At 34.5% G+C, this 21,753-nt stretch overlaps 2 protein-coding genes and 1 long non-coding RNA gene across 3 annotated transcripts; all 3 read right to left on the bottom strand.

Moving 5' to 3' along the window:
- Positions 1-1,632: 1,632 nt before the first annotated feature.
- Positions 1,633-2,557, bottom strand: LOC121132152 (uncharacterized). Its single transcript, XM_040727568.2, has 2 exons — positions 2,194-2,557; positions 1,633-2,134 (listed from the first exon to the last, which is right to left on the bottom strand). Exons 1-2 carry the CDS (start codon positions 2,489-2,491, stop codon positions 1,698-1,700), a joined length of 735 nt encoding a protein of 244 aa, XP_040583502.1. The 5' UTR covers positions 2,492-2,557; the 3' UTR covers positions 1,633-1,697.
- A 14,103-nt stretch (positions 2,558-16,660) lies between these two features.
- Positions 16,661-21,357, bottom strand: LOC121132265 (2-acylglycerol O-acyltransferase 1). The gene is made up of 4 exons (XM_040727631.2): positions 20,943-21,357; positions 20,774-20,889; positions 17,710-17,896; positions 16,661-17,643 (listed from the first exon to the last, which is right to left on the bottom strand). The coding sequence occupies exons 1-4, from the start codon at positions 21,170-21,172 to the stop codon at positions 17,163-17,165; spliced, it is 1,014 nt and encodes a 337-aa protein (XP_040583565.1). The 5' UTR covers positions 21,173-21,357; the 3' UTR covers positions 16,661-17,162.
- Positions 18,351-20,767, bottom strand: LOC121132266 (uncharacterized). Its single transcript, XR_005869291.2, has 2 exons — positions 19,444-20,767; positions 18,351-19,372 (listed from the first exon to the last, which is right to left on the bottom strand). It is a non-coding gene; the product is annotated as an uncharacterized lncRNA (long non-coding RNA).
- Positions 21,358-21,753: the final 396 nt, after the last annotated feature.

Genomic DNA, 21,753 nt, shown 5'->3' with positions numbered 1-21,753 from the left:
CCACCCATGTTCTCCACTATCAACTCCAGCCTGGACCGGAACTTGCTGCATGACTTGAAGATGAAGCTCTGGTCGAGGTTGGCTCAGGCATTCTTGAGGGCAAACTTCAGCTGGTCCTTGGACTTGTATTGGACTCCCAATAGTATCCCCTTTAAACGCCCAAACACTGCGAAGTCAAGCGGCAAATAATCAGGCGAGTGAGTCCTTTTCTTAAGCTTGTTGAGAAGAATCTTTGACCTTGCAAGGCGTTTTTCTTTGTCTACAGGATTGAGGGCTTGACGAGGGGTTCTCTTGTAGACCTTAAGGCCAAGATCTTTCTTAAATAGCCGGTTGATGATCCTTCTGCTGACGTTTAACTCCCTGGAAAGGCCGCTGACGGTGACCTTGCCTCTCTTGTCCTCGACATACTTTTTCACAGCAGCAACCATTTTGTCCGACCTTCGAGGCCTTGACTTAGATCTTGTGGTCACCTCAGGAGTTCCATGGCTACTACGCTGTAAACGGTGTTGCGGCTGCAATTCAGAACCTTGGCAATTTCAGTGGGAGTTTTTCCCCGCGCGGAAAGTTCCAAAATTGCGACTCGACGTCTCTCCATATTATCGGCTGTTGTTTCACTCTTGCTATTTAGATTTTGCTGGAGTTTTGTTTATAACTATTCAAGACCCTTGCCTCAAAGTATAAACCGGGTTTAACACAATAAAATCACGAATCTGTGCATGGCGTAAAATTTAAAGGAGTGTTCAGTTTTAGACGCGTACACCTGTATTTTGGATACAGCAGGAATTGACAGCCATTTATCAAGCACTCATAGAATTCGATTGAGCTATTGTCAAACTAAACTTAAGGATGTTGTTTCATATCACAAGAAAGGTAGTAACCGACGACATTGCTCGGAATAATTAGGCGTCCGTCGACTAAAAAATCAAATTTTGATTTAATAATATTGATGGTCAATGTTACTCTCATTTTTCTTGACGAAGTTCACTCGTAACTAATCAAACGTATATTAACCTATATGATTTCTTGCTTCAATAATGTAAGAATAACAATAATAATTCGGGAGAAAAAAAAAATCTATATATTAGGATAAGTGATGGGTACTTTAGTCTTTAGAGATCCCATCTAATAGAAATAGACAGAAACAGTGCTCTTATTATACATTCAAACGCCTAAAATATTTAAATAATAGGGCTACATTAATATTTGTTATATCAAAAATATATTTATATAATTTACATGAGAGAGTACTATACACAGATTTCTTCCTATTTCTACCCCTCAAATTATTAAAAGAATATGGAAATCAAAGGTTGAGTAACTCAACAAAAAAAAATTTCAGTTTTTTTATTATGATTATAATAAATGTTTTTTTAAAGGTTCTTAAGTTACCAAAAAAGTCACTTGTGCCTATTTTTTAATTGTTTTCGTTCGAAAATTTTAACACCAAAGTGCTAATTTTAAGATGAATTTGATACTTGGGCCATGAACACTCATTTATTAAAGTTAAACATCGGAGGTTAAAGGAGCAATATGCGCCTTCACTATGATTGAATGATTTCCTCTGAGAATAATATGAACTATTCTCTGATGTGTCTTAGAAACTACAAAAAGTAATCACAAACAGAAAGCTAGTTACTTAATTCAATGGCTATAAAAACAATTTATTTTACGACATAATCAACAAATAACATAATGATTTAAAAGAACCTTCTTTCACCGCGGTTTTGGAAGAATCTTCCAGATCGGGATTGATAACTAGATTGAGGAGCCTCTTCAATGATTGAATCAGTTCCGGAAGCAGCTCCAAAGGGACCATTGTTGGTTCTGGAACCGGCAAATCCCCCATTATTAGAATCATCGATGAATCCACCATTGTTAGAAGTATCAACAAATCCCACATTGTTAGAGTTATCAACAAATCCTTCATTGTTAGCAGCAGCGATTTCCTCGTTTCTGGAGTAAAGAGACTCCGCATTGGCACAGTCAAAGTTAAACCACCAATCGCAGACAAAGTACTCTTGGTTGAAAATGGTTCCATTGGGACAAAGGAAGGACATTTTGCGAAGGCCGTCCTCAGCAGTTGACGCACAAACGTGGAAAGCTTGACAGTTGGTTTCTGTATCCGCATAAAATCCTGTCAATAAAAGAAATTATTATTTATGTGGATGTGCAACACTTAATGAAGGATCGAACCTCCTTCAATTTGTCCATCACATGAGAAAGAGGTTTCAGGGACCTTGGCAAAGATGGGGTAGTCCTCTCCTGGAACGCCGGGGAGAGCCTCTTCTAAAGCGGAAATGGGATTTAAGTCAAAGCCAGAACCAGCAATTCTTTGGTCAACATTGGATGAGGATCCGAATGGACCGAAGCCATTAGAGCCTTGATTGTTAGAGCCTCCAAATTCACCGCCATTACTAGTGGCATAGTTTGAGAGTTGGGCATTGCTACTTGTAAAAAAGGCAAAAAGTATAAAGGACATAAAGGCATTCATATTGGATTGTGTTTTATAAATTAAAATATGTGAACTATAAAGAATTTAATGAGATGACACTGGGTCTGTTTTATCAAATAAACTGATCATTTTTCTCAAGTATATCTTTCTTTTTATATAAATATTTTGCGTATCTTATTTTTAACATTCCTATGATGAAGAATACACTCAGGTGTACTGATAAACCCGTTTGAACATAATTGAACCGTGATAGCATCACGAAGATGCTCCTCTTTCATTTTAAAAATACTATCGTGTACTTTTGACCATCAGAAAAAACGTTTCCTTCTTGAAGCTTCAATCAAATATAAGAATAATTTGTTAAACCAGAATATGTTTTCTCAAATATAAGAAATATATATTTTTAGATAACGATAGTGCAACTTATTCATATAGGTATAACTATGCAAGTTCCTTATATACAGCGTTTAAGGACATTTTGCAGAATGGTTCAAGGTCACGTAATATGATATAGAAAACTCTCAGTGTCATATTTTATTTTTAACTCAAATCAAGTTATCCTATGATTTAAAGATTCTAAATTATCTATTTAGTTATTTTTATAAAATTTCTGCTTTTTTTATTCTTTATATATTTTTATGTCGTCGGTAGTTCTGAGGAAGAGACTAACGAAATTGATGGCATTTTGAGGAGAAAAACTCCATATTATTCATTTTGTACACATGAATTTATTTTTACCTCTTCATCTTTATTTTTTTTTTCCTAAATATATTTAGCCACCTAATTTATTTCCTTAAGAATTGATAAGTTGAAGAAAACAAAGGGATTATACAGCGGTGGGTTTCGGTACGTTTTTTTATACATATACGTATATATATGATCACATATAATATATTTTGTTATTTTATTTTCTTAGGGTTTAGCGTACTGCCCCAGCCTACAAGCACGACCTATATTTTCGACTATCTTTTTCGGCCGTAATCTTGTCTAATAAAATTGACTTCTTTTTATATCAGAAGATGGTAAATTGGACACAAATTGCTTTACAAATGATAGATTTAAATCTTTTGACAGAACTTGTATATATATTTTACAAAGTATTTATGGTTTGAGGGATACTCCATGTCAAATTTACAAACTTTTCGGAAATTTACGACATGGTGAACACCGATTCTGAGTATTTTTGGTGCCGGTGTTTATTCCAACAAAAGAACACTATGTCTGAAATTTTAGACTTATGCAAGTACAAGGGCTCGTTTGGGAGTGCCCTTATCGAAGGACACTCGAACTTCAGTGCTACATTACTCCGCTCTAAATTAAGGATTTCGAGTAATGTTTGTTTATAAATACCCACAAGAAAAGTTATTTTATTACCACAAAGTTGATTTTGTCAATTAATAAGCAAGATGCTATAAACTACTTATACTATTTTTAATTAATTAATTTTTATTATACTCTAATTTTTTGGGCATGTTCATTAATTATGAATAAGTTAATAATCTAACAAAAATTAGCTCCGGCGTCATTTTAAATATTTGGCAATAATATTTATATTGTTGTTTTGTTTTATGACCAAATACTATTTGGTAGCTTTAAGCTATCTTTATTTGGCAATTATAGATAATATGTTGATTAAAAACTTACAAAATCATTTCCGTATTTTTTATTATGCAAACGGTTAAGCCATGTCCAAATATTCATATCCAACATTAGTTTTTTAGATGCTAATATTTGGTTATTGTCTAGAAATCCTGGTCTTGTCTGAAACTGTAAAAATATCGATGGATTGAACTAATTCCGTCTGAAGAGATCTAATAAAAATATTCTCTATAGAACAGTCTCGAAGAAAAATCGGTCTTATTTCAAATTCCAATCTAAACATATTTTAGAGATGAATTATTGATGATGTCATGTGTGTTTCTAAACATATTTTAGAGATGAATTATTGATGATGTCATGTATGTTTCCAAATGGGGAACATCGTCCTACTGACGTCAACCAAAATTAGATCTGCTTCATTTTTGTAAAGCTCGTAAATTAAGGGAGAGAAAGAATAACTGTTCTATAGAGCGAGACTGAAAACAAATCGATCTATAAATTGAAATCGAAAAAAATCTGTTTGAAAACGATTCAATTTCGATCTGAGGTCGATCTGCGATCTAGACCAAAAAAATCATTTAAGATAAAGCCGGAAAAAATACTGGTTTTGGAACGATTATTTACATATTTACAAGGTTTTATATCCCTAAAGCCCTAACATGAATGCTATGGCAATTATCAAAGCATTTAAAACGGTCTTTATTGTCGTAAGGGCTTAAGATTGTCTTATGATCAACATTTTTCCAGCAATAGTTTTCGAAAAAAGTTCAGATCAAATAGGCGCATTTTTCAAAAATCTATAAATTATAACTGAGGCCACCTGGTTCGGCTGATTTACTTTAAAATTTACTTGAACTGTACATATGAATGTTGAGAAAGATCCCATTCAATGTATACTGCAAGAATGGAGGTAATCAGTGTGTGTATGATGGTACAAGAAAGCTCAATTTGTTTTAGATTTAACAAGTTTCATAAAAAAATCCATTCGAATAAGATCCAGACTGCTGGGGGCAAGTCATAGCAATCCTTACATGAGACATGACAAGGTGATGAGCCTTGTTACAAGACCGAAGGCCGATCTCTATCGATTTAATGGATCAACGACAATGTGTTATTGTTGTCTAGAAAATCATCATAACGGTGTAATACCGTTCCTCCTCTGTAATTTCAAACTCATTTATATCTGGAGCAGCAATCGCTATGATCCCCAAAACTTTTCTAAAATTTGTTGATAAAACAACGTTTCTGCCGCTAAAAAAAAGACACCATTAGACTGATGCATCATAGCAAAAATGACAGCACACACAGGCACCGACTTAATCTTAATGCCAGGTAAGCTATTTTCTAACAGGATACCTGTATTTACCAGTATTTTGTTCTGAAACAAATTACCAGAAATGAGAAACCCATGTAGATACTATAGGTAAACACACAAAATATTAGGTTGGGGTAAAAATTATTTCATATTTCCCACCCTTTTTTTTAAATTAAGTATATATTGTTCATTATTGGTCAAATCCAATCATACGATAGAACGTTGTACTATTGCGCTTGGCTGGTTGAGTTATGAATAATTGTTCGTCGGTTATGGAGGTATCAAAGAAAAATTCGGCATATTTTAAATTTTTACTACCTGAATTCGAAAATATTCTCAAAAGCAACCAAGAAAATTTGCCAAGTATGGGGCTAATACACTTTTGGTTTGTGTTACACAACAGTGGTTCCAGTGATTTATTTCCTGCTCTGTACTGTAAACAACTCGACCGTTTGAAGCTGGAGATCAAACAAAGCGGCCAGCATTGGTGAATAACATCATCATGACAATGTTGGAACGTGCACATCTTCGATGAAGCACAATAAGCTCCGTGACCTCGAATGGGAAGTTTTTATGCATCCTCCTTACAACCTGATCATGTCTTTGGCCAACATTGCCTGAGGGTACAAAGTTAGCCTTAATTGAGGCTGGTAAAAATTAGTGCTTCGAATTTGCTTGTTTTTTTTTGGCAAAATTAGGCTTTTTGCAGGTTGCCTATAAAAGCAGTATTGTGTAAAACGTCCGGGAAATCCATAACATTTCCAATAAAACGATTATTTTACGTTCATTTACATTGTAAGTTAAACTATTTTGGGTAATTTCAATGCTAAACAATTCATTCCAAGCAATTTGATTATGATTCAATTTGATAATCGTGTGCATTTTCATTGAAATTTATATTGTATGATAAGAAATTTAATTCCTTGACGGGTCCTAATTATTTATTTCCATATTCTCAAATTATTATATAATAAGAAATTGTCTCGTCAGACACCATATTATTTTACAAAATATACCTTGGTCAACAGGTTTGTCAGTGGACAGCTGGTCCCTAAGATAGACCAAAACCTATCTCTTCCGCTATCCTGATAATCATGCACCCCTTTTAACATACTTTAATAAACCCCAACCGACAGGTTATGCAAGTGAACTGCTTGTCCACAAGGTGGGCCAATACTCACCGCTGCCACTTCCTTGAACATCAATTACCCCTTCTAATATCCTGTAACACACCCTGATCAATGGGTTGTGTATATGAACTACTGAACCAAAAATGGTTTCGAAACACACCGCCGCTATTTCCCTTAGCATCAAGGATTCCCTTAATTTTACAAAATTCAAGGGCTTGAACTATTTTTGGTATTATACAGGGAGCAGGGATCAAATTGTCGCCAAAATATTTTTCTACAAAAAACAACACAAAATATATATTTTTAACTATTTTATTGAAAATCAAAACTATGACGAGCATATAGGTATAGAGTAGCCATTCATTTGATATAATCACCGTTGGCATCAATAACAGCCTCAATACGGCCTCTGAACCGGCCGCAGGCTCTTCTGACCATCTCATTGTCCATGTTGCCGAATACCTCCTTGATGGAGTCCATCAGGCTGGCCTTGATGTCTGTTGGTATGTCTCTTGAGATAGCCCCAGACAAAATAGTCCAAAGGATTCAGGTCGGGAGAGTTAGGAGGCCACAAATCCTTGGTTACGACGTCATAACAGTTCTCGGTTAACCACTGCATGTAGATTTTGGACACATGGCAGGGTGCTGAGTCCTGTTGCCACACCCAGGGCCTGTCTCCGGCCACCCCTTGGATCCAGGGCAGAACCACCTTCTCCATAACATCCAAGTAGACCTCTGTATTGACCTTTAGACCCGTTTCAAACATGTGGGGAGGCATAACATGACCTTCACTGGTGACCACTCCGAACACAATGACCGTTGCAGGGAACTCAAGGTGATATCAAGGGAATATCAAGGTTTAAAGTAGGCGACAATTTGATCCCCGATCTTGATCTTGGCGGCGATAGGTTTTGATCTCCCTTGGGGACCAGCTGCCCACCTGCACAACCTGTTGGCCAAGGTATATTTTGTAAAATAATATGGGGTCTTTGTAAGTTTGTAATAATTATTTTCCATCATTATTTTATACTGTTCAATATGCCGATAAACACATTTTAAATTTCAGTCTCAACTTATGATCATGTTGATTTATGGACATGTATAATAATAATAAAATTAAAGAAAAGTTAATTGATGTATTTCAAATTATATATAAGATATAATTATTGTATAATGTCGTTTGAATTTTATCATTGAATTTCTCCTGACAAAAATATGATAAAATTACATAGCTTTTTTTAAGCTGATATTTAGTGTATTTACTTTTATTAAGAGTTTGCATTAAATTATTACAGGGTGATTCAAAACAAGCGGTTTTTTCCAGTAGGGATTTTTTGACAGGCACGCGCGAGTTCTGTCAAACTCATACGTTATTTTTACTCAGTATTGTTTTACAATTTTTCATGGAAAGATATACGCCCCAACAACGTGTACAAATTGTTCAATTGTACTATGAAAATCAGCGTTTTGTGAAAGATGTTTTTCGCAAATTACGCCCAACTTATGGTCCACATAATCGACCTTCAGAATCCCCAATTCGCAGAATAATCGATAAATTTGAAGGGGCAGCAACTTGCTGGGATGTCCCGTCGTCTGGTAGACCACATACAGCTCGCAGCGTAGAAAATATTGCGGCTGTAGCCGAATGTGTAGCCAAAGATCGTGAAAAACACGTTACGGTCAACGTCGAACGTTATCACGCCATGGTAACATACTTTTTGCTACCTCAAATTAAAGCACATGGTCTCCACCATATTTGGTTCTAACAAGACGATGCCACTTGCCACACAGCGCGCGTAACAATGGACTTATTGATTCAATGGATTTTGGGACATCATTTTAGTGAGCAATTAATTTCACGTTTTGGCACGGTGAATTGGCCACCAAGATGGTGTGATATCACACCTTTGGACTGTTTTCTTTGTGGATACGTAAAATCAAAAGTCTATGTGGATAAACCAGGGACGATTGAAGTATTGGAAGCAAATATTGAGCGAGTTATTTGTGAGATTCCGGTCACAATGCACGAACGCGTCATCGAAAATTGGCGCGAAAGAATGGGCCATTTAAAGGCTAGTTGAGGCCAACATATGAAGGGGATTATTTTCTAGAAATAATTGTAAAGGATTGTTTGTTCGGTTCATATTAAAGTTTTGACCATAATATAATATTTTATGTGTTTTATTTCTACAATCCAAAAACCTCTCGTTTTGAATCACCCTTTAAATTTGTTGAAGTATGCTGTTTTTATTATAACTGGGTGATAATTAATTATGAAAATCATGTTTATTTTGGGCATGTTAAAAAAAAAGCCGAATAATCTACATTGAAATTCTGACAATTTGAAGAATGTTTTGGAGAAAAGCAGCTTTGTATTTATGATGTTTAGATCAGCTACGATCAGCTGTGACAAGTGCGGAATAGAAAATTAACAAACACATTGCCAAGAGTTACAATAATGTCCATCCTCAATTTTTGTTGGAGTCCAACAAGGACTCCGCAACAAATCTACAAGGCTACAATGAATTCCATTTTACTAATAAAATGAAATTTAATCTACAGGGTCAAAGATGAAAAAACTATTTTTATTTTGTATAAATATTTGAAACCATTCAATTAAATTGACCCTCAGATTTAGTGGGTACAACTTATTTGAAATTTGGAGTCTTGAGAACTGATCATCCACATAATTGCAAATATATTATTTGATTTAATATTTGCGATAAAGGATCAAATTATGATGACTTCTAGAGTAATATAGCCTTTTATTGGGTTATTTGATATGGAATATCTCTAATCCATATGAATGATAAAAGTGGGACCCTGCATAAGAACATACGAAATGATACAAAAACATCAATCAATCCGGATTTGAATTTACGATCTTTTTTTTTAATATCTCCGGCACTTTCCTTGGGTATTGAGCCATCCGATCATTAAACTTAATTTGTTATTTGTTGTTGATACAAATGAAACTTAGAAATATCATTTGTGCAGGCTTGTAAGTGCTCAGGAAAAAAATGCAATCTGATCAAGCATTGCGATCTGAAATTCACTGCGATAAAGCGATATAATAATGATCAGCCCCATTTGCGATCAGCAATTTGATCAATTTTATGATGATCATATCTTTAAATCTATTTATGTACAGGGGGTGCATGATAAATTGGAACTATCTTAAAATTCAACCTGCTTGATAAAAATGGAATTTGGATTGTATTTGTCAATATGAAAAAGTTAGACATGATATTAAACAATAAATTTATTCAACATGTCCTCCCTCAGCAGCCACCATCTTCTCCATCCTGCTCTTAAATAATTTGCATGCCCTGATGACTTCTGCGGAATCGACAATTACGACTTCCTCGTAATGGAGCCCTTCAGGGCCGCGATGCTCTTGTAGCTGACCTTGCACACCTCCCTCTCCAACTTCCCCTACCAGTAGTTATCACACGGATTGAGGTCGGGTGAGGTGGAGGGCCAGATGTTGCGATCCCAGAAAGTGATGTAGTGGGAGTTGAAGAGATTAGTGGTCCTCATGGTGATGTGTGCGGGTGCTGAGTCTTGTTGGAATATGAACTCCCTCCCAGCGGCCGTATCCTTCATCCAGGGGATGACAAACTCCTCTATGACTTCACAGTACCTTATTGCGTTAACCCTTTCCTTGGGATTGAAGAAGAAAGGAGGCATCAGCTCACCAGTGCTGCAAATGGCACCCAGGGTCATCACGGAGGCCAGGAACTTTGTGGTGAAGACCACAGGGACCTCTTCTCTCTCCTTGGCAAGCCACCTGTCATTCTGGATGTTGTAGCTTCTGTCGACAGTCCAGTTCTTCTCGTCGGAGAAGAAGATGATTCTTTCTCCATGGCTCTTCAGGTCATTGAGGAGACACTTACCGTTGGAGAGCCTGGTGGCCTTCATGGATGCCATTCACAGCCTTGGAGTCCAGCTACTTGCTCAGTCCAGGGTTCTTGGCCAACCTGGACAAGGAAGTCCCAGGCAAAGCCTTGATGGACTTCCGGAGGCCTTCAAGGAAGCGGGGAGTGCGGATTCGGTCACTTCTCATGTTGTGGGCCTTGTGGCAGACTTTCCCCTCAACCTCCCAGGCATTGAAGACCTGGTACACCGTGGTTTTGGGGTAGTTAAGAAGTTTGTAGATAGCAGAGGGATTGTGTCCCGCGCGAGCCAATTCGAGGATGACGTCTCTCCTTGCTTGTTCAATGATAACTATTGTTTGTTGTCAAAACAATTGTGGTGGAAGTTATAATGTATTGTTCACGCACCCTTTTATATTAGTATGATTTAACCTCGAATATCCACATTATGGATCTGGATGAAGTATAAAGTAGTTCCAATTTATCGTGGGCACCCTGTATATAGTGTTTAAACTTAAAGAACACTTCACTTGTTTCAAATGTATTTATTTACAATATTTTACTAAAATCAAAAAAATAAAATATATATAGAAAAAACTAAAATATAGTCTATTGGTGAATAATATAATATCTACATAAATTATTCTCATGTAGGTCTTTATTTTCCACTAACAGGAGCTGCATCTCAAAGTTTTCGTCTCCCAGACTCTGTCTAGTCCTTCTTAGGATCCATTGGACCTAGGAGAACAAACGTTCCCTTCTGACACCACGCGGAAGTAAGACATTGTATCTTTGAAATACCTTTTAGACCCTCCGGTAGGCCAATATCATTTCCAGGTCTTCAGAGTAATTAGCCAGGTATCTTTCCAGTTCCTGCTTGGCTGTATCCATCTTTTTGGCACGTTTGGTGAAGAAATTAAAATTCAGTATTTGCAATGCCAAAAATTCCTATCCATAAATATAGGCAAAAATCCGTTACCACGACATATATAAAGATCAACACAAACTTAAGACCGATGTTATAAAGTTAGAGAGGAAAATCTAGACCGAGACCAATATCAATATTCTTAGTTCGAGACCAAGACTAAGACCGAAGGTAATAAACTCAGCAGTTTTAGGACAAAGACCGTTCTCGAGAACCATAGTACTATTACACAATATTTAATTTTGTAGAAATTAATCTAATTGCACTTAATTTGCTATTTTTGTTGTGATATAGCGGTATAAAGATCAGGACCGATTGCAATACTAAGCCAGAGATATAACATGGCCATGTTGCAATTGATTGCCGATCGGAAAAAAACTCCCTGAATTTGTGTAAGAGCTAAATCATCACATATGGTACACCTTAAATTAAGGCCCTTGTTAATATTTGCTGCCTGTTATATTATTTGGAAAAAGGGGGGGGGGGGGAATTAATCCTATAAGGAGGAGAACCTTTAACATTTAAAATAACCTTATTGTAGGAAAAAGATCAGAACTGTATTTAATTCATGTTTATATATTTTTATTCATTTTTAAATCAATTTACATCAAACATAGGCGATAATTTTTCTTTTAGATGGATATGTTAACACACCCATGACTTATAAAAAAATAAACAAAAAAGGAAAAAGAGCACACGCTTCAACTGTTTTTCCTTTTCTAATCGGTAGAGATACATTATTCTCTACACAACAATGGAGTAGTTTCTAATGAAAAAAGTACCAATAAAATTAGAAAAAAAAACGGTTGTTGCGTGTATTCTTTCTTCTTTTTTATTCATTATTTAATCGATCGTCGTGGGATTAATTTCTGCCTCCAAAATAAACCAAATTATATTTTTCAGTGGCTATAATAAATAAAACCCTCAAGGAATTAACAGGGGAACAATAATGTTTTTACAGTATACAACATAAAATCGTGGACTTTTTGATCATGAACAAATAGGGTAAACGTTTGCATGAACGAAAAGGAGTGCAACACTTAGCCTTTATTCCAGGCTCTCTTCTCGACTACACCCAAAACGGAATAGTTTAGGGAGGAACAGTCTGTAAACAGATGTGAACTGTTGATCAATCATGCTTTAACACCAAGTCAATAATTTCTAGTCTCTCTTGACCCAGTTGGCCTTGGTTACTGTTGAAAGTAGTTGCCGATGTCGTCATATATAAGATGCTTTTCCCAAATTCTTCACATACCTCCTCACAGGCAAATCAATGATTAACCTTTCAGGGCCCTGATCTGAAGCTGCAATACTTTTAATCTTATAAACAAGACTCTGGAAGTACTTTATCACTTTCATGATCTCCCGAATGATAAATTTGGCCTAGAGCAAATCAGAAATCATTTACCTTTTTTGCTCCGTGCTGACAGCTGTTGATATTGAAAAGCTTTTGTTACCCTTTATTAACAGTAATAGTCCCTCCTTTTAATAATGCAAACATGTATTATAAAATGAATACATCCTAAAATATATCTAGATTGATTTCAAGTCCAATCCACGATTTTATATCGCACGCAGTAATCACTAAGTGTCTGTAATTGATTGAGCACACATAAGATATATTCAAAAATTAGCTATGATCGAAAGAGTAATATATAAGTAAGTCGAGTTATGAAGTATTAAAATTCCTTAAATTCTTTTTTTGAGTCGGAAATTGTTGTATACTTGTGTGCTTATCTAAGTGATGTATCTACTAAATAGGTAAATATAACTTTGAGGAAGGTATTCAAATAAAATTTAACGTGAATGCATTTATGAATAATTTAACTGTTTAAGAATGCAAGTTTATGAAAATATGAGAGGAAATATTTGTATGCTAAAATAAATCTTCATTGCCAATTCCCAGTCGAGTCACATATCTTTGCTTGCAAGTGCAATACTTTGAATACGAGTATTTTCATGGATTCTTCAGATATATTTCGAGCTTACGTCAAGTCCATAATGCTAAGGTTGTTCTTGAGGTCAGTATTTTAAAGGATTTATATCCATTGGATCTCCACGCATAATCTGCTTGTTAGTAAATTATAGATTTGGAGAAAATGTAATTTTGTACTTTTTCCACTTTATTTCCCTGCCTTATACGAAAGGTTACAATCACTTGATTTAAGCCAATTATGCATCTTTCTGTTCAAAAACTTGATGCCAACGAGAATTCAACTTCATAATTATCATGTCCTTAGAGCTCTTGTCCCTATTGGCAAAAAACGTGAGAAACCAATTTTCGCATACCTCCATTGAGGTCAAATTTATAACCTTAAACACGTTGACCATAGACAGGTATCCAATTTGTACCAGGTCGAGACTGTAACGTGGATGCATAAGAACTTCTCATCCGAGCTCACGTAGCTTCTGGTGCGTTTTCAAAGATGCGTGCGGACTGGTATTGTCTTGATGAAGTCTTGCTGCCTCCTATTCACCAATGCTGGCCAATTCTATTTGATCACCAACATCAAACGGTCGAGTTGTTCACAGTAGAGGGCAGAATTCAGCTGGAAAAATTGCTGCAACTGCTGGTGTTCAACACGAACGGAAACAGTATCAGCCCTGTATACATCGCAAATTTTTTTGGTAGTTTAGATGCATTTTTCCATTAAAGGTAGGAAAATTTTAGAATTGGGCGAATTTCTTCCTTTGAGACCCCCATACTCGATTCAGAACTGAACCGACTAAGCGTAATACGGACAATAATGCAAATTCATCGATCACATTCAAGTGTCATTTTCTAGACTTGTACATAAGCTAAAGAACTCAAGTTTGTTTTGTTTTGTAATTAATTGTTCATGCTTCAATATATCGGAATATGAATTAATTTCCATTTCTCAACCATTCATTATTGAATTAGTAAGTATTCTGATTTCAATGTACAACCCGATAGTCTTTTAGCCTTAATCTATCAGTTCTTGGGACCGGTCCCTAGGATAGTCGGAAGTCATATCTTACATAATTAGATATGATCCCCTCCGGTCTCCTCTCTCAGTCAACGGATGGACTCCGGCAGAACTCACCCCCCCCCCTCCTCCCAACACTCCATAAGAGCCAAATTCACAACTTCTTCCACACCATGAGAACTTCCAACAACTTTCGTGACCCTTCGAAGTGTTAATTAACCAAATAACTCGGAAGACTTCGCGTCATTTCTTCCTCAGCCAATTATATTCTTCCCTACTCTTCGCGTAAGAAATTAATTTCTTTATTATTAAAAGGTTGCGAGAGTTGCATTTCAACTATCCTCTGTGGCTGTCTCCAATTTCGAGATAGAAAGAGAAAGTATGACGTGTGAGGTAATTATATTTAAATTCCTATATTATTTTATTATGCATTTTTAAAACAATTTCCACAAAAGATAGTGGAGAATTCTTCTTTTATGAAGCATAAAATATGTGACACAGGTATTTAAGAATAAAGCAAGGACATATAGGCTGGTAAGGTTCCGATCTCGCACCTTAATTCTACTCCAAGTCCAATAAGGAAATCCACTTATAAATCATGATTGATTTATAAATAAATGTTTGGTCTTCAAGAATTAAATAATAATGATAACACATTTGGAGAATAAATAAGCCTTAATGGAACGACGTAGTTCAATTGACAACACTCTTAGGTTTAATTATTCTCTTCAGTCTGAATAATTAAAGGACTTTAAATTTCTTCTTCGTTAAAGTTCCTTAATTGGTCAGGTTTACTTGCACTGATTAAGTATGAGTAAACATTATAGTATTGCAATTACTCTTTTTCAAGTAAGAATTCTCATTGAAGTATATTCCGTTCAGATTGTCAACTAGACAAGCCGCTCCGATTTTCTAGTAAAAGTCTTATGCATCTCTGAATATACTTAAGCTCCGTTTCCAAAAGGACAGGAATTCAATTTTTCCATAATCCTTCCTCGTATATTTTATTTCCTTGAAGAAATTTTGACTATCATATAAAAACATATATTCTTTTAATAAAATATTACTAAGCAATATTTAACAGTATCCAATAAAATAATATGTAGGATTTTAATATTACGAGATATATTTATGTAATTTATTATATAAATTGTGGAGAAATAACATGACAATGAATGGTTGGGAGTACTGGAGAGATATATAGATCTTATTTTGCTAGGTTTCGTAGGTTTATGATAACATAAAAGTAACGGTTTTTGTTTACGATTGTTTTTAATCCACTCTCAACCCCGACCGTTAAAGGGGAAAGGAAAAATTTGAAAAAAAATAAATAAATAGGATAGCTAGCCGTCTTTATTTTTCTTGTTACCAACTTTAAATTATTATTCAAGGATTAGTTATTAATCATTATATAGATTGAATTGATAATTCTATAAAAATAAGTATCAATGATAGAGTATGGCATGACACGAATTCTAAACGAAACCCATTGAAATTAAAAATAAATATAAAAACCCAAATCCTCTCTAATAACTTTTTTGAAAATACATACAAGAGTCAACTTATGAAAATTAATGGTGGTACCATAGAAGTATTGTATTTTCCTTTCAGCTGTTTTCATAAATTTTCAAAAGTATAGTATTGTATGGTTGAAAACATACTATTTACTTATCTTATAAAAGGTATTACATAGATTTTACATGGTCATATTAAATATTATCCATTAAAGAGTTTAAAAATTGTTTAAGAAGTGATAAGATTATCTATTCAATGACAAAACTATTCTCTAAAGAACAGCTAACAGTTTACAACAAACAAAATACAGAAGACCAAAGATTTTTATAAATTCTTCCTTTCGGTGGTTGAGTGTTGAGAGCGATAAAAATCTTGTTTAGAGGAGTTTGATAGCACTTGTGCCGCAACAAATCACTGTTGTACGTCCCCGTTCTATAACATACTGAGTGATGAAAATCGTGTGTTTAATGGGCATGCTTAAAAAAAAGAAACCGAAAATCAAATATGAAGCCCAACTAATTTGAAGAATGTTTTGTAGGAAATCAGATAAAATAAGCTATGAAGAGTGGAGAAGGAAATAAACAAGGATATATGCAAGAATTAATCCAATTTCGATCCCCATCTCTACTCCTCGACCAACAAAGGTTTATAATTATAACTCTGCAACATATTCTCAAATGTCTTCCATGAGCACACACGAATGTTCATGCAGGTTTTGAATATAGTGGAATCTATTTAGAGAAGGAATTTAACAACTCAGGAATTAAATAATAATGACAACAGCTAAAGATAAGAAAACGCAATCTTCAGATTACCAATTCCAAACAAAGGGGCCAGTGTCAAAATTCACAGGATTTAAATCACTACTTGTATATTCTTTGAAAATAAAGAAACAAGATAATACTAAAATATTATTATATTGATTTTAACCGAATATACGTAACAAATTTATACAACTACCACGCAACCTTTCACATGTTTATTCTGATAATTTCGCACACACTTAAATAAAAATATTTAACTATTTGATTAATTATATATCATATATACCCGTTTAATTACATATTTACAAAAGCAATAACGATAATTATAAGTGAATAATGATTTGTATACAAGCTACATTTGTTCTTAGTTTTGTATTAAGATAGTTTGAATAAGTAAAATAATATTTCATTTTGTACATGTCCTTTATAAACTTATTTTTTTATCAATAAAAATATTCTGTCAAATTATTTAACGAAAATACGCAATTGATAAAATCCTAAATAAATATTTAATTGAAAAATATGTTAAAATAACAATTTCCCTTATAATGATGGCAATTAGCACACAAGCAATGATTAATTCAACGATAATGATATAAAAGAATGTATTTAAAAGAGGACCTCCATGCATAGAAATGATTATGAGACCACAAGACTCATTTTTGGATCACCATACTTGGGATTATACTCGTTATAGAGTTTTTGCACTGAATCAACAAACTTTGAGTGTGTTTCTTCAATTAATTCTCTTGATGGATCTTCATCCCTAGGGATATCCATTGGACTTCCCACCACAACAGTTAATTTCTTCCTGCGAGGAACAATTCCGTAGCTGTATTGAAAAATCCCTCTTCCATTAAACAAAATGGGTGAAAAACTAAATTTCTTTTCAGAAAATTCCTGAATTTTCCGGAGTAGGGATCCTACTGGATTGTTAATTATGTCATATATGAAATTCTCTCCGAATGTAAATGTGGGCACGAGAGGGACACCGTGCTTTATGGCTAATTTTATGAAGCCTTTACGACGATTCAAAACTAAGCGCATGACATTTTTGTTGTTCTCCATTGCTTCCAAAACTCCACCGGTGACTAGAACAATGGCTGCATTTTTCTCATTTCTGTAACGAAATAAATTAAATGAATTATTGCTAGATTGATTGATATTTGATCAAGCTCGAACTTACTCCAGTAAGTAAGTCATGCTGCTTTTTGATGCACTGCAGGCTCCAAGGGATATGAGGAACTCTCTGTAAATTGGGAACCAAAATTGTCCTTCTAAAACTAGGAGACGGCTATGTAGACCATTAAAGAGTTTCGAAAACGACAATGCATTCGTTGCAAAGGAAACAAAGGCTCCAGCACACATGACTCCTAGAATATAATGCTTGTAATTATTTAACTGTAAAGAGTAGATTCAATTGGTATAATATGTGTTATGTCCATGTTGCAATTTTGTATAAATTTTAACTTGTACACCCAAACTTTTTATCAAAAAAAAGTCCCAAAAATATTTAATATTTAGCTATCGAGTGGTCTATTAAGATCTGAACAATTATAATTTTTTATACTTCAACAATATATACTTTATTAATGAACAATCAAATTTCAATAAAATTAATACTATAATTAAATGTGGAGAGCTGGTAATGATGGCTTCCAGGCGATGGCAGAAGGCCTGGTACCCGGTGCAGATATAGCCACAGTGCTGGCTGAAAGTGACATTGACAGCCTCGGTGGTTGGAATATTGACACTGCATGCCTTCCCCATGACATGCACCCAAAAGGTTTAGTCGACGGGGATAACATCAGTGAGTGGGAGGCAAAAGTGTCAAAAAAGAGTTTAAAAGACTAATTCAAAAGAGTCTTGCAACGGAGGAGATTGTTTTTTTTTCATTGTTTGTGTCAAAAGTGGCCTCCCCACCCTCACAAGGCTCTTTCCACACACTTTTTTGATATATCTCTGGACAGGGGGATTATGAAATCCCGAGATCTCATGCATGGCCCTTCAAGAACCTGGGGGGATTGCCCTGGTTTGTTTTCTTGAACTCCTCCGGATCCTGTTTGGCCTTTTCGAGAGGTCCCTTCTTCATCTGAAACGTTTCGGACTCCATGACGGCGTAGAAGGTGGTCCTGGAGACACCCAACTGTTTAGACTGCGCAAAAGAAAATTTGTCGATCACGTTAAGTTTCATTTTCTCGACTGTACGTAAGGTAGAGAGCTCAGATCTGTTTTGTTTTGGAACTAATTGTTTATGCTTTAATTTATCGAAATATGAATAAGTTTCAATCACTCGACCTCAATTAATTATTGAGTTAGTAAGTGGTCAGATTTCAATGGGCACCCCAGTAAAACGATAATGGCCTTGAAATTTTGGGAATAATCTCATTATAGGGCTCACATTTTAATGGACCACCCGCTTTAAAATTATTATGGCATAAATGTGGGGAATTATTCACATCTAAACAGTTCCTAATTCTAATTTAAACATTCAATATAACTAACATTGATTAGAGGAGTTTTCGTTACCTTTATTGTATTACACAAGCTTTCTTCCGAAAAAAAAGAAAAAAGGCCTATAATCTGTCGGTTATTGATCTATGTTAATGACACCATGTAACAGTATTGTTGCGGTATATTTTTATTTAAGCTGCCGGTCATTCGGACTGTCAGTACTGGGGCTGATTAAAAGAATAAGAAATAAAGTTGAATTGATTTTTAAGTTCGCTAACGCAGAATAAACATCTTTGAACTCGAATAAACAAATTAGTGGGTTAACAAAACTCCATTTTACAAAAACATTCTTTAGTAAAGCTAAATCTGTCTTCCGCACCTCGAATGAACATCTTCTAAAAAAGTAAAATACATTAGATAACATGGTAACTCCTAATGGTATCTCCAAATAAGAACTAAACTGTACCTCTAGCGGACAAAAAAAGTTTCTGTACACCACGACATTTTTCAGCTATTGATCACGTAGTTCTTCGTTTCGCTACTTGGTTTATAGTTTTAGGTAGGACTGGTATGTAGGACTGAACTGGAGGGGGACTGCAATCTTCAGTTCTAAATAAGGACTGTCAAAACACTTGTATACATCGAAGCTACTATTTAACATCACATTAAGTTGTTTATTTTGCTTTATTAAGGAGCAATATAGCTGTGGGCATTTCAATTTGATACTGGGGGACATAATACATGTCGATTTGTAGTCCATGTTTATCAAAAGACCCAAAGATTACCTCATTAACATATCACACATCTAATGGAACTTCAATGATTGTACTGTTCTTAATTCATATGTAAAATTTGCATTCAAAATGTATCATCTTATTTTTTATTACAAGGTGTACAGCCTAATTGTACTAGCTACAACTTATGTGCAATACATGCATAAGTATACAGCATATATGCGTCATAAATGCAATAATTCAATATCATTAGATTTGTGTAAAGAATTAAATTACATTCTTCATGTATGTATTCAAATGTTGTAGTCTTGTTCTATAAATAAGTCTTATATTTTTAAATGTAGTTTCTTGTTGGTACAACCCTTTTTTAGTATTTAAAGGGAGTTTTAATCATTTTTCTCTAAAATTTAATATGTTAAATATCGTACATATATTCAAACAATGGATCGAAACCATGCTAAACTACTGAATATATCTAAAGTATTTTATAACATATAAGTATACTCACTCGTATTGAATATCATTTCGTTTGTTTACGTGACAATTGTATGTTGCCCTTAAAAAGAAAGTTGATTTGTACGTGTAGAACAATAGTATATCGATCAAACATTTCTTTATTAGCTCATTAGAAGGGGCCATTAAATTGATTTTGGTATTTGATTCTGCGTAAAAATTCATGTTTCATATAGTATTATCAAACATATGTGAAGACTCTAGCTAGATTGTTTTAAAAATAGAAGTAAATGTTGAATGATATTATTATTTATTTAGATATTTATTAATCGTACTGCGTAGAATGTGTATTACTAACACAAATTCCTTAATGATAAGAGTCTCAATTGTTATTCGTATATAATTTTTCATATTTATGTCTTATGGAAAGATAAATAAACACCTATGGAGTTTTTTTAGTTTTTGGAGTGAAGATAATATGACTCATACAATAGGAAAAACCCCTATTTATAGTCATCAAATAAAACTAAAAGGTTGAGGGAGCTTTTAGAGTGACTCAAAGGATCGTTTCTTTATAAATATGCTTTATAGTAGGTTGACTAATCTTACCATGAGGCTGGCTGGTAAATAAATATGTTTTCTCTGGATCCAACTCCACTGTTTTCACTAATTCTACAGGGAAAAAATCCCGGAAATACGTCCATATACGAAGATCCCGCATCCACCTAAAAATACTCAAATTAAACCCCATTTTATAATAGGTCAACTTAAAACTCACGATATGGTTCTGCCTCCTTTATTACATGAATTGCGATCAACAACGAACCAAGATATGTACGCCAATGAAATCCACCAGTAAGAGGTATAACATAAAAGATACAAGAGAATACTGGCACCTATTACAGCTCCACATAGAAAGCTACCCATCCATATAAATGTTGCGAGGGTTTGAAGCCGTCTTTCGATCGGGATAAAAAGCGGAGCAAAGGAGAGTCCAAGAAGATTCATTATTCTTTGAAACGAAAAAAATCACTTGATCCACATAAGTCTTTAATATAAATATGCATTAGGAATGAGATAAGATACATTCCAGACTTAGGCGAACGTTGTAAATTGTAATCCTACGAAGGAATGTGTTGTAGGGCTCACATTATGTCGGCGAGCTCTTTACATAGTCTGGCCTTGTATTATTCTGATTATAATTCATGATATATTATTGTCATTGCACGCGTTTAAGTTGAAGGAGGGTGTCACAACTGGCATCCTTGCTGTTTGCTTCGTTGTTACTTGAATACAGAAATGCTTTACTAAACTAGTATTGGAATCTTATGCAATATAGTTTATTTTGTTACTATTGAAATTGGATAATGAATATATTACGTGCATGGATTTTTTATGGTAATTGTATAAAAATGTTGTCAACAATAAAGGGTTTTATATATACCTTTTTTTTTTTGGGGGGGGGAAGGGGCTTGCTTTTTGAATTTTTATCAATTTTAGATCAAAAAATTAACAAAATCTATAGTTATTTAAAAAAAATTGAACAATTAAATTTTTGAGTTAAAAATTGGGAAAAATAAAAAAATTCC

Source organism: Lepeophtheirus salmonis, chromosome 2 (assembly GCF_016086655.4).
Source record: "Lepeophtheirus salmonis chromosome 2, UVic_Lsal_1.4, whole genome shotgun sequence".
In the NCBI taxonomy this organism is placed as follows: domain Eukaryota; kingdom Metazoa; phylum Arthropoda; class Copepoda; order Siphonostomatoida; family Caligidae; genus Lepeophtheirus; species Lepeophtheirus salmonis.
This window is presented reverse-complemented; position numbering and strand designations above follow the sequence as displayed.

What these genes read in the sequence shown, in the direction of transcription:
- LOC121132152 (XM_040727568.2), bottom strand. Translation starts at nt 2,491, where the DNA reads ATGAATGCCTTTATGTCCTTTATACTTTTTGCCTTTTTTACAAGTAGC. An exon ending in TGATGGACAAATTGAAGGAG is followed by an intron (nt 2,135 to 2,193) that starts GTTCGATCCTTC and finishes TTTTATTGACAG; the next exon opens with GATTTTATGCGGATACAGAA.
- LOC121132265 (XM_040727631.2), bottom strand. Translation starts at nt 21,172, where the DNA reads ATGAATCTTCTTGGACTCTCCTTTGCTCCGCTTTTTATCCCGATCGAA. An exon ending in AAAGGAGGCAGAACCATATC is followed by an intron (nt 20,890 to 20,942) that starts GTGAGTTTTAAG and finishes GAGTATTTTTAG; the next exon opens with GTGGATGCGGGATCTTCGTA. An exon ending in AGCATGACTTACTTACTGGA is followed by an intron (nt 17,644 to 17,709) that starts GTAAGTTCGAGC and finishes ATTTCGTTACAG; the next exon opens with AAATGAGAAAAATGCAGCCA.